The sequence below is a fragment of the Nyctereutes procyonoides genome, unplaced genomic scaffold (genome assembly GCF_905146905.1).
Source record: "Nyctereutes procyonoides isolate TBG_1078 unplaced genomic scaffold, NYPRO_anot_genome, whole genome shotgun sequence".
Lineage (NCBI taxonomy): Eukaryota > Metazoa > Chordata > Mammalia > Carnivora > Canidae > Nyctereutes > Nyctereutes procyonoides.
The window spans coordinates 107,348,637-107,361,471 of NW_026575125.1; the positions used below are offsets into that span (position 1 = coordinate 107,348,637).

General features: G+C 39.6%; 1 protein-coding gene across 1 annotated transcript in view; it reads right to left on the reverse strand.

Moving 5' to 3' along the window:
• Positions 1–12,835, reverse strand: part of MCF2 (MCF.2 cell line derived transforming sequence) — a 61,007-nt gene continuing 48,172 nt past the window's right edge. Inside the window, 4 exon segments of the mRNA XM_055338456.1 lie at positions 1–61; positions 7,422–7,488; positions 8,055–8,133; positions 9,521–9,613. Coding sequence (XP_055194431.1) covers positions 1–61; positions 7,422–7,488; positions 8,055–8,133; positions 9,521–9,613 — 300 coding nt within the window.

Consider the following 12,835-nt stretch of genomic DNA (forward strand, 5'->3'; position numbering starts at 1 on the left):
CTACTTGCCATTTAACTTCGCAGCTTCATCAAATTAGGAGAGCCATCTCTGACACAGGACTCTCCAAGGAAGGCAGCACCCACTCTTTCTTAGTTTTTGACTTGATAAAAGTGAGGCTAAAAGAGCAGCTCATTCCAACCTGTTTTGCTTTTTTGTTTTGGGGGTACCCTGGGGGGTGGTAGGGGTGGTAGTATATAGAACGCACTGTGTTGCTTTTTTTTTAAGACTTTATTTATTGCTGAATGAAGTAAGTCAATCGGAGAAGGACAAACAGTGTATGTTCTCATTCATTTGGGGAATATAAATAATAGTGAAAGGGAATATAAGGGAAGGGAGAAGAAATGTGTGGGAAATATCAGAAAGCGAGACAGAACATAAAGACTCCTAACTCTGGGAAATGAACTAGGGGTGGTGGAAGGGGAGGAGGGTGGGGGGTGGGGGTGAGTGGGTGACGGGCACTGAGGGGGACACTTGACGGGATGAGCACTGGGTGTTAATTCTGTATGTTGGTAAATTGAACACCAATAAAAAATTAATTTATAAAAAAAAGACTTTATTCATGAGAGACAGAGAGAGAGACAGAGAGAGAGAGAGAGAGAGAGAGAGAGAGAGAGAGGCAGAGACACAGGCAGGGGGAGAAGCAGGCTCCATGCAGGGAGCCTGACGTGGGCCTCGATCCCAGGTCTCCAGGATCACACCCTGGACCAAAGGCAGATGCTCACCCGGGTGTTGCTCCTCTGTATGTTTTCTTTAGCAGCACAAGTCAGGGAATGATTGTGAGAGGAGAGAGTTTATGGGGTTTTCCACATTCCCATCCCCTATGATTAAAGCCATCAGTTCTGCATATTTGCATTATTTTCTGACACCATAGCTGGGAAAATGCTTACTTAAGACCTTGCAGAAAACATTTAAACCCAAACTGGCTTCCTCTGATTTTTTTTTTTTTTTTGGCTCACATCCGAACAACTACCTCTCCCATCCTCAGATAATATTCATTAAAGACACTGCCAAATACGTATCACGGTCACTGTATTATTAAGAGAAAGAATATTCTGTTACTTTTTAAAAAGAAGCATTCCAGAATGGATGCTACATGCCATCACTCCCTAACGCCAACATCAGAGCTGCCAAACTGAATTTGTTCCGCTGAAGGGCACCAAAGAGCATTCCCTTGCAAAGCAGCATTCCCACCCTCCAAGCTGCCGACTTCAAAAAATTGTAGATATTCCCTAAGAATCTACTGGGCTCCTAACCACACTGCACACGATTTCTTCTGTAAGTTACTTTTACTCTAAAGCAAACCCCTTTAGTCGTATGGGGTGCTCCCTTGCTCTGTTCTGCCGATTTGGTGTCATTAACACATGTTCTGGAAGCCCACGAAAATACATTTCCCAGACGTGATCCAATAGTTTCATACCTGTAAAGTTTATTCCCTAGCTTTTCCCATCTGGAATCTAAACTGATTCTTAAAGTATATCTGACTCTCCTTTGTTCTCTGACTTTAACTCCTATGCTTAGATTGGAAACACAGTGGTGAAGTTGAACTAAAGATCAAACTGGTCGATGTGTGGAGAGACTTGGCATGATGGACCATTTGTCTCCACTTCGGGAGGAGCACCATGTATAGACAGCTCAAACCAGTTCTACCTACAGAGAGAAGTGGTAAGACTGGTTTCAAATCTTTTGACTATGAAATCTACCTAATGATCTCAAGGGTATGGACAGAAGATTGCCCCCGCGTGCCTCCCTACTGTGTCCATAATATGACCCTAAGAGTTCTTATTTACTTATTTGAACTCGCCATTACTAACCATTAGGGGCCTCTCTTCTTCTTCATTGTCATCATAAGAAGCATAGAAATAGCTGCTGGGCCATTCCTCGGGGTCTTCAGAGATCTCTGCAGGTGATGACATCTGTGCCCAGACTATAAGAAAAACATGGAGCAGGGCAGTTACTTAATGGTGCTGGTCCAGCCCAGGGAGAGAAGTAAAACTAACTGTTAATAATCAAGGCTGGAACCATCAATGGTCCAAGAACAGTATCTTTATACAATAAAACCTCTGACTAGCCTGTACTAGTTTAGAATTTCTGATATTTCAGAAAGGGCCCAGAATGTCATATACCCTTTTTACTTTTTAGAATGGTTTCAGGTTGGAGTTGATGGGACAGTTATTAAAAATAGTAAGTTAAATAATGTTCCAGGGAATATTTACCCTTTCTTTTTTTTAAATGATTTTATTTATTTATTTATTTATTTATTCATGAGAGACAGATTGAGAGAGAGGCAGAGCCACAGGCAGAGGGAGAAGCAGGCTCCTCTCAGGGAGCCCCATGCGGGACTCGATCCTGGGACCCCGGGATCATGCCCCAAGCTGAAGGCAGCGCTAAACCACTGAGCTACCCAGGTGCCCCTATTTACCCTTTCTTAAAGAAAATAATTCCTTCCCCAAAAATTTTTCAAGGGCATTTTTATTACTCAAATAGCAGATAATATTATTTTTGACTTGTCTTAACTCTCTTATTAGGCAGAGACCATGTGTTATGCTTTGTATGTCCTCTAAGAGCCTAATGCATAACAGGTGCTTAATTCATAAAATATATTGAATTGATAGAGATTAAGCAGTCTAACATAAGCAGAGAATTAACAGACTCTCATCTTGGCCACACTAAGTTATTCGGGTTATCTTCAAAAGTCATGTCAACTTTCCCTGACTTGGTTTCCTCATCTGTCAAATGAAGACATTGGTACTGGGCTCTCTCCTGACCGCTCAGGAGGCCACAGCATAGGTGACCCGAGGGAAGTGGATTTCAGCTGAACAAGATTGTCATTACTTGTTTCTCTTCCACTAGTAGAGAAGTATGGACCGTCTTATCTAAGTATCGAGTATCAGGCATCTGTTGAGCATTTCTGGTATGCATTTCTCTAGGAAAGTCTGTGCTGTTTACCCAGAGCTGTTTAGGTGCTTCTACAGCACCTTGCACTTCTCTGTTATAACACTTACCATATTTAATTTTAATCGCTTGTTGAATTATCCTTCTACCCTCCTGGCTTCATATGGATGGCAGCTGAGTGTATCTTAATTACACTGTATGCCCAAAGCTTTGCACAATTCTGGGCACACAGGCCATGATATATTTGCTGACTTAAACAACTTGTTTGAAATCAGTTTAAATGAGATAATTTGCAAAAGAAAAATAAATATTCCAGCTGTAAATGACTCTTCTCTATGCATTACAGCTATGGCATATGTGTTTTATTCATCTCTGTACTATGTAGAAGGAGTTCCCACACTTGAGCATGCATCAGAAAGAATCACTTGGAAAACATGTGAAATAAAAAATGGCTGGGTCTCACTCCCAGAGGTTTTTGTTTTTGTTTTAAGATTTTTCATTTGTTCGTTTGAGAGAAAGAGCACATGAGCAGGGGGTAGGGGCAGAGGGAGAAGCAGACTCCCCACTAAGTGGTGAGCCCACTGCAGGGCTCGATCCCAGAATCCTGGCATCATGACCTGAGCCAAAGGCAGATGCTCAACTGACTGAGCCACCCAGGTGTCCTCCTCCCCGAGTTTCTGACTCAGAAGGTCTGGGGCAGACACAGAGAATCTGCCTTCCTTAAAAGTTCCCATGTGATGCTGATGCTACTCGCCCAGGTACTGCTTTGACAACCAGCCACCTGCAGTACCCACCAGAATATCTTGCATATGCATCAGGGAAATACAAATCAAAACCACAAGGAGATACCACCTCACACCAGTGAGAATGGGGAAAATTAACAAGACAGGAAACAACAAATGTTGGAGAGGATGTGGAAAAAGGGGAACCCTCTTGCACTGTTGGTGGGAATGTGAACTGGTGCAGCCACTCTGGAAAACTGTGTGGAGATTCCTCAGAGTTAAAAATAGACCTGCCCTACAACCCAGCAATTGCACTGCTGGGGATTTACCCCAAAGATACAGATGCAGTGAAACGCCGGGACACCTGCACCCCGATGTTTATAGCAGCAATGTCCACAATAGCCAAACTGTGGAAGGAGCCTCAGTGTCCATCGAAAGATGAATGGATAAAGAAGCTGTGGTCTATGTATACAATGGAATATTCCTCAGCCATTAGAAACGACAAATACCCACCATTTGCTTCGACGTGGATGGAACTGGAGGGTATTCTGCTGAGTGAAGTAAGTCAATCGGAGAAGGACAAACATTATATGGTCTCATTCATTTGGGGAATATAAAAAATAGTGAAAGGGAATAAAGGGGAAAGGAGAAAAAAATGAGTGGGAAATATCAGAAAGGGAGACAGAACATGAGAGACTCCTAACTCTGGGAAACGAACTAGGGGTGGTGGAAGGGGAGGAGGGCGGGGGGTGGGGGTGACTGGGTGACGGGCACTGAGGGGGGCACTTGACGGGATGAGCACTGGGTGTTATTCTGTATGTTGGCAAATTGAACACCAATAAAAAATAAATTTATTAAAAAAAATAAAAATAAAAAATAAAAAATAAAATTTAAAAAAAGAATATCTTGCATATGGAAAACAAAAGTGCCTTATAAAAATGGGTTAACTCTGTTTTCTTTATACGAAGGTAATAGACAGGTAGATTTTCCAAGTTAACAGTGGGAGAAAACAATGTGCACAGCCACGAGTCTCACGTCCCTAGGACCGTTATGCATACCTGTATTGGCTTCAGCCTGAACCGATGCAATTGCCTCCCGGACCTCCACCATAGTGCCACTGTGTTCCGATTCAGTTTCCTCGGCACCCATAAAAGATCCGTGCTGCCTCCTGAAACAGTAAATGTGTAAAAATAAGTGAGTTTTTATCCAGTTTAAGAATAACAAAAAATTAAAAATGGCATTTTTCCACTGATTACCGTGGTTAAGAACATGCTCTGAGAATCATTCAAACAGAGCTGATTTCCCCCTTAAGTCTGTAGAATGATAGTTCATGATATAACAAAAGCTTAAATTCTAGGATCCAAGCCAGCAAGGTCTCTTTTTAATATGCAAGGAGAAAATTACTGCCTTCTGGACCCACAGCAGGTATATTGTTTAAAATTCCTATTGTGTGCTGTATTATATACTTGAAATTTGCTAAGAGGTAGATCTTAAGTGTTCTCACCACACACAACACACACAAAAGGATGGTTGGGATTAATAACTCACAATGCATACACAGATCAAATCAAGTTTTACTCTTTAAATATCTACAAATTTGGGGACGCCTGGGTAGCTCAGTGGTTGAGCGTCTGCCTTCAGCTCAGGACGTGATCCCGGGATCCAGGATCGAGTCCCATATCAGGCTGCTTGCAGAAAGCCTGCTTCTTCCTCTGCCTGTGTCTCTGCCTCTCTCTCTGTGTGTATCTCTCATGAATAAATAAATAAAATCTTTAAAAATAAATAAATATCCATGAATTTTAAGCATCAACTGTAATTCCATACAGTTGGAAAAATGTAAACAAAAAAATCCCATAAAAAGAGGAATTTATTGGTTCATGCAACAGAGTCTAAGGACTAATTCTGAATACGTACAGATCCAGGTGCTTAAGTGACGTCATCAGGAATCTATTTCAGCATTGCTTTTCCACTGTGTTCATTCCCGTTCCCTGCTGCCCTGTTTCCCCCAGTCACGTGTGTAAGGAGAAGTGGCCCTAGTAAACCTAAGCTCATAGGCTTAATAGAACTTTTAATTTCAAAGGAAAAAAAATATTGGAAAAAAAAAACTTTTATGGGAGCTATTCCTTCCCAATAGCTCCCATAAAAGTTCTGGCGATGGCCATCACGGCCTCTGTTGGTCTCCCATGTCCGTCCCTGAACTAGGAGAATATCCATACCTCCTCTCTGATTGTCATCTGAGCCATATGGGCTGAATAGAACAGAGGAGGTTCTTGAAGGGAAAGTCAGAAAACTATTTTAAAAATCCCTGCTGCTTGCCATATGATCTTTTAACCTCAGTGAATTAGGTAAGGTGTATATAAATGATACTGAAATTTTAATTTGATTAATACTATTGGGTTGTATCATCTACTATAAAGTCAATTACTATAGGAAATCTAAAGACTTTCTTTCCATAATCTATCACAAAAGATTGAGTATTGTGACTCTGGAAGATAAAGACTTCCACTGGGACTTTTAAATGATTTTCCTAAAGCCCCAGATGAACCAGCACTTTGATCTTGATTTTTAGCTACCTCTAAAAGATAATATGCAACAAAGAGAAAAAGAGTATTTTTATTATATTTTAAATTTTATAAAAGATTATATTTATCTATTTCAGAGAGAAAGCAAGCATGAGCTGAAGGGACGAGCAGAGGAAGAGGGAGAAGCAGACTCTCCACTAAGCAGGGGGCTCGACTCAGGGCTCGATCCCAGGACCCTGGGATCATGACCTGAGCCAAAGGCAGACACTTAACTGACTGAACCAGCCAGACATCCCTTTATTTAAAAATTTTTTTTTAAAGAATATTTTGGGGGGCACCTGGGTGACTCAGTTGGTTAAGTATCCAACTCTTGATTCTGGCTCAGGTCACGACCTCAGTGTCATGAGATTGAGCCCCGTGCCGCTCACTACAGAGTTAGCTTAAGACTTTCTCCCTCTTTTACCCTATCCCTCCCCTTTCCCTCTCTCCCTCCCTCCTTCTCAGAAAAAAACATATTTAATTATTTTTAATAAACCATTCAATGATCCTTGTATCGTGCAGATGACACTATATGGTGAATTTCTGTGCAAAGGCTTTGGAATCAGTGTGGGGATTCTTTCTGCATATATGCACGTGTTCTATGGGCAGCTCTGCCTTTTAGGATTCCTAGAGGCAAATATGAAGACATCTCCAAACCAGCAGCAGTGCCTCCATTTGGGACTGCTACCTTCCTCAAAGACTTCATGGTTGTATGTAGGCACAGTTCCCTCCCCAGACCCATACCTCCTCTCTGATCCATACATAGAAAGAGAAGCCAAGTTGCCAGCCAGCTGTCTCCATCTAGGGACTATGGAGCTGTGGGCCAGCAGTGCCTGCCAGTCCTTCATCATTCTTACAACTCTCTTTCTCCAATCAGATTGAAGGTGACCAAAAATATTTTGAAGAGAAAACCAGGAGTGCAGCCACTTTTCACCTACACACCACTCCCCCTCAGAATATACCGAGAACAAAGCATTTGTAATCATGCTTAAAAATTAGCCCAAACTCTCATATTATTTTTAACATCAAGGAGAACAATGGGATAACTGTTGAGGACTCCAACACTTGTCAGGCTCCAAGTGTAAGGATAGAGCTGAGAAGATGATGTGTTTAAGGAATTTGATGAGTAATTGCTAAAAGGGAGGGTAGTTTCTGTCTCTGAAATACTTGATCATGACACTGTCTCCTGTACATACAAAACCCAGAAGATTGCAGGAGTGATATTTCTTCGAGAATAATCACTTACTCATCATTCCGCTGAGAAGAAAGCTGATCCTGTTCCGTTAAGGGATTATGCTGCTTTCGTTTTTTAACTGTGGATTAAAACAAAGCTTATGGAAGCATCATTGAGAAGCCACACTTCTCCCTTGGAAACCAATGTCCTTCACACATGCAAGTGCCCCCCCCACACACACACACACACACATACACACCATTCCCATGAGAGTTAACCTTCAAACGTGTGAGGTAACCAGAGGAAAGGCTGGTCTGGATTTAAAATATGGAAAAGGACTGAAGTATGTAATATTTTATCCAGAAATTCAAGTTTATAACTATAAACATCATCATTCCAACACCACCAAGCAGTGACGCCTTGAGGTCTTTGGTAGAGTTGACTCCTGAGAAGGGTTCAGAATTAATTTAATGCAGTTCGTTTGCTATAGTACTTTGCAACTGCTTCTCAAGTACCAGAGTTCACTTTCTAGTGTAAAGTTCATTCTCCAAAAGAGTTTAAACAACCCCCTGAATATTGACTTTCTACTAATTAGTTTAACAAACCCTTTCGTTATAGTCTAAAGTAAATATCAGCCCCATTCCCTGTACCAACTATCACAAAACCTAAGTCAATGATCTGTCACTGTACTTATTCTAAAATTACCTGTCATAAGTTCCTGTTGCTTCAACAAAATACTTCTTATTTCTTTTAACCATGTCATCTTCACATCTACGTTCGGAGCCTAAGGATGTTTGAAAGGGGGGAGGGGGAGACATGTTTCCTTTGAAAAAGAACCCTTTCTAATGAAACAAATGTAACTATATATATCAAGCATGATCCACATCCTAAACCACTATATTCAAACTGTACCATTTTGCTTCTGAAAACTTCTAAGAAGCAAGTTAAGTAGCTATCAGTGAGATGACGTAAGAGTCAAAACCAAAAAAAAAAAACAAAACAAAACAAAACAAAAAGTCAAAACCATTTTGAACCCTTAAAAAACAATGCTCAGAGAAAAACTGAAACATAACCTAACTTCGTTTTCCTTTGTAGGAGGGTCCTTTTATTTATTTATGTATTTATTTAATTTGGTGGGTCCTTTTTATAAAACTATAAATGCTTTTTATAAAACTATAAATGCTTTTATGTTTTATAAAACTATAAATGCTTTTATGTTTAATTTCGGTAAAATAAAACAAGTTCTGTTTCGGAAAAGACAATCTGCTATAATCTTGATAACTTACAAGTTTGTAGAAGGATAGCAAGAAGTCCTACATCTAAATCAAGCCAAGAAAATATATTTTTATGGATTCTAATCACCTAATGCAGAATTACAACAAAGAAAAAACACAGAGTACTCTGGACGTTCACATTGTCACAAGTCATGATACAAATACAAATTTTCTCATTCCTCTCCTCTTCTCTGAAACAGGTTGGGCCCTTATAGCACATCAAGCCAGAGCTTTAAGCATATTCTAATTTTGATCTTTTTCATAAGATTAAGTGTGCTGTTAAGCCTATTTTTCAGAGACAATGATCAAATGTGAACTGTCACATCCCTGTGTCTCACAATCAGAATGCCAAGTGCAAGAGGCACTCAGAACCATTATAAACCTGTAACTCCAGAAACTTGATGGGGACAGAGATGCACCTGGCATGTTCTTGGCTACTAGCTAGAGTTGGTAAGTATCCTGGTGTGGTTGTAAAAATTCAAAGCCCTAGAAAGCCCCAACGGCACATCTCAAGTTAGAGAAACCACATACAACTGAAAACTGAATACCTGTGTCACAAAAATATCAAATAATATTTAAGTGTCCTGCAGGAAAGGAGTGAGAACTTTTATAATAATGTAACCAAAATTATGCATGTTTGCAAAACTTAGACTTTCGTGTCTTAATGCACATTACGGTTTCTAAAATAATATTTCAATGGCAGGGACACCTAGGTGGCTCAGTGGTTGAGCGTCTGCCTTTGGCTCAGGGCGTGATCCTGGAGACCTGGGATCGAGTCCTGCATCGGGCTCCCTGCATGGAGCCTGCTTCTCCCTCTGCCTATGTCTCTGCCTCTCTCTGTGTGTTTCTCATGGATAAATAAATAAAATCTTTTAAAAAAATATTTCAATGACTAACCTGGACAATATAAACTTCTTCCTTGCCAGCATACCAGATTTCAAATTTGCGATTATCTCCTTTTACATATTCGGTGATGCCAACTTCATCCATCTGTAATAGGTCAACATTTTCATGAGCATTTTATTTGGAATATGCAATTACATTAAATCCACCCCTGTCATATTCTAAGTGAGCCAGAATTTCTCACTTGGCAAAATGCACATTTTAGATTCAAAGAATATGAAATTATAAATATAATCACAGACCTATTTAACTGTTTTCACTGAACCATGCACTTACAGTATAAGTTACATGCTCCATTCCAGTGATTGAAACATATGTTACAAATCTGAACATCCAGCTACTCCCCCTAAGATTGAATCCTGTTATAAATTAACTGCACGCTATTAAAACAAATTATCATGTCAGACACAGGACTAAAAGTAATTAGACACCAATAAAAAAGCGCATACAAAATTGAGTTAAATCACTGCTTTTAAAATTCATTTGTCAGATAAGTTTATCTTAGAGATCATTACTTATCTCTATAGAAGTTTTATAAGTGAGAAACATCCAATTTATGGGGTGGAGGGGAAACCAGTGGGGTACACAAGGCTCCCCTCTATTTCCACCAACCTCTCAGCTTCCCTAGAAAACAAATGATCTGACATAAGAGAGTGAGATTCTTGAAGCCAGTGAAATTTTTATATGCAATATCCCTTCCTTACCACGATTTTTCTTTTTTCTTTTTTTTTTTTTTTACGATTTTTCTTTTCCATATGATTATGCAGAACACAAACTCTTCCATTTGTGCTGTGCTGCTCATAGCTTGGTTAATTCCATTTTGAGCAATTTCCCTCCCTCAAACACACATTCTCTTTCAGTCCTCTCCTGCCTTGTCTTTTTGTTCAATTCCAGTCTAATTATCTAAAGGAATATCTCACTCTCTGTTCCATTTACAAGTCCCCCAAACGGCCCTAACTAGAGCCGATAAGCACTACAAGTACTGCTAGTGAGATCACATATCAAGGGAAAGAAAAGGGATTATGCTCAGAAATGAAATGAGATCTATACTCACAAGAATCTCTGACACCTACCCTGCATGTAGTCAGCAGTGACTTCCAGAATCTCCAAAAATATCTTCATATTCCTACTCACCCGCTCTAGCTAAACCTACTTTTGCTCAAGCATCAGGATTTAAGATAAATAATAATCTCATGTTCAATCTCTATTTCAACTGCATTTCAACACACACTTTTCCTTCAATACAGTAAGCTGGATGGCGTGTGGAGCTCGAGTCTGAGAGGCCTGGGAACTCCATCTCTGCCTATTAGGAGCTCTGTGTTCTGGTGCAAAGTGTTTAACCTTTCTGAACTGCATTTTTTTCAACTATAAAATGGGAAGAATATCTACTTCACAGAGTTGATTAAAGGACTAAATAGCTTGCATTAAATGCCTAGATCATATAATGAGTTTTTTCTAAGTATATGAGTTTGTTTTCTAAACTTTCCCTTATTTGAACCACAAAACAGTTTTGTGATTTTTTTCATTGCATACATATAGCACATCATTATAGATTAAATGAGCTTTTATGAGTTACCCTGGAAACCTAACCATGATGTCTATCAGACAATATTGTCCTGAGTTCCAAGCAACTCACACTTAGTTCTACTGGAATACAATCCATTTGTATTTTGTGGATGCATATATTTTCTCAAATAACAAACGATAAGGGTTTTACCGAAAGGCTTTTAAACATTATTAAATGTTACTATTCAATGAAATGTTTACTATATCATGAAATTCAGTTTTAAAAATATATATATTTTATTTATTTATTCATGAGAGACACAAAGAGAGAGAGAGGCAGAGACACAGGCAGAGGGAAAAGCAGGCTCCATGCAGCGAGCCCGATGTGGGACTCGATCCCAGGACCCCAGGATCACGCCCTGGGGCCGAAGGCAGGTGCTAAACTGCTGAGCCACCCAGGGATCCCCCTGAAATTCAGTTTTAGACTCTAGAGGCAGTTGAAGGTCTAACTATATGAATATAGTTATGTAATATAGTATATAATACATATTATATATAAGAAAATAACAAGGCTGATTCTATAGTCATATCCTAATGGTGGCCTCTGCCACATTTCACATTTTCATTCATATTTGTAGTAGCTATGAGTCTCAACGTGTCAAGGGTTGAGGACTCCAACTTTCAGTCTAATTTTTTGTCATCAAGGTAGTGTAAAGATGTCAAATGCCTTGTTAAAAGTCACCTGGTGACTCAACAACTCTGGGATTGTGACCAACAACTACCAATCTGAAGACTTTTATTTATATCTCTGGAATAGAGTCTACTTCCTTCTTGGGTCAGTATCATTTTAAAAATTGATCTTGAATCACACTAACAAAAAATATAGCTAAAGAAACTAAAGTGCTATGAAGCAGTTAGAAGCAAGATACTGGGTATAAACCAGTAATGTGGCTATATCTTAAAAACAGTTTCAGAGACAAGAATAGAAAGAAAAAAGAGGATTATATCAGCATATGATTTATGAAAATTGAACTAGATGGGCACACAGAACATGAATATACATTTAACAAAAACATACAAACTGAAGGATATACATCAAGTAAATTAGAATGGTTGTTACAGGGGTAAAGAGGAAATTAAGTGTGGAGAATAATGAAGGAAGGAAGGAATAAAAGAAGGAACAAATGAAACACAAGGCCTTCCAGCATGGCACAGTCATTAAGGGCATGGACTCTGGAACCATCTGCCTTGGTTTGGATCTGTGCTGCAGAGCATACTAGCTACATGCTCTTAGACAAATTACGCACTTCTCTGGAACTTGGCTTTCCCATCTTCAAAATGGGGTTAATAATAGTTCCTACTTCATATAAGGTTGCTATGCGGGTTAAATGAGTTGACATTGCTATTTATAAACCTAGGACAGTTTCTAGCAAACAGTAAGCACTATATGTATGTTTATTAAGTAAAAAAAAAAGATGATGATAATGCATGAACTGAGGAATGTGAAGAACTCAAATCTCTGCATCTGACTGTGACCTTCGGGCCTTTCCTTTGCATAAAAGTGGCTAACTTAAAATATAGCACACAATCATCAGGCCATGGGATTCTAACCTCATAGGATGAAGTCAAGACAACAGTCCAGTAAAAGTGACAGGGAAATGGCTCAGCGGTGGAAAGCATTCTGCATCCATCCTCTCAACCAAGGAGAAGACTCTGAAACCAGTAACCCCAATGCTCATGTCATACACTGGCTAGTATTGCTAGCCATGATTTAATCCTGGAATCTCACAGTAGGAAAGCAAG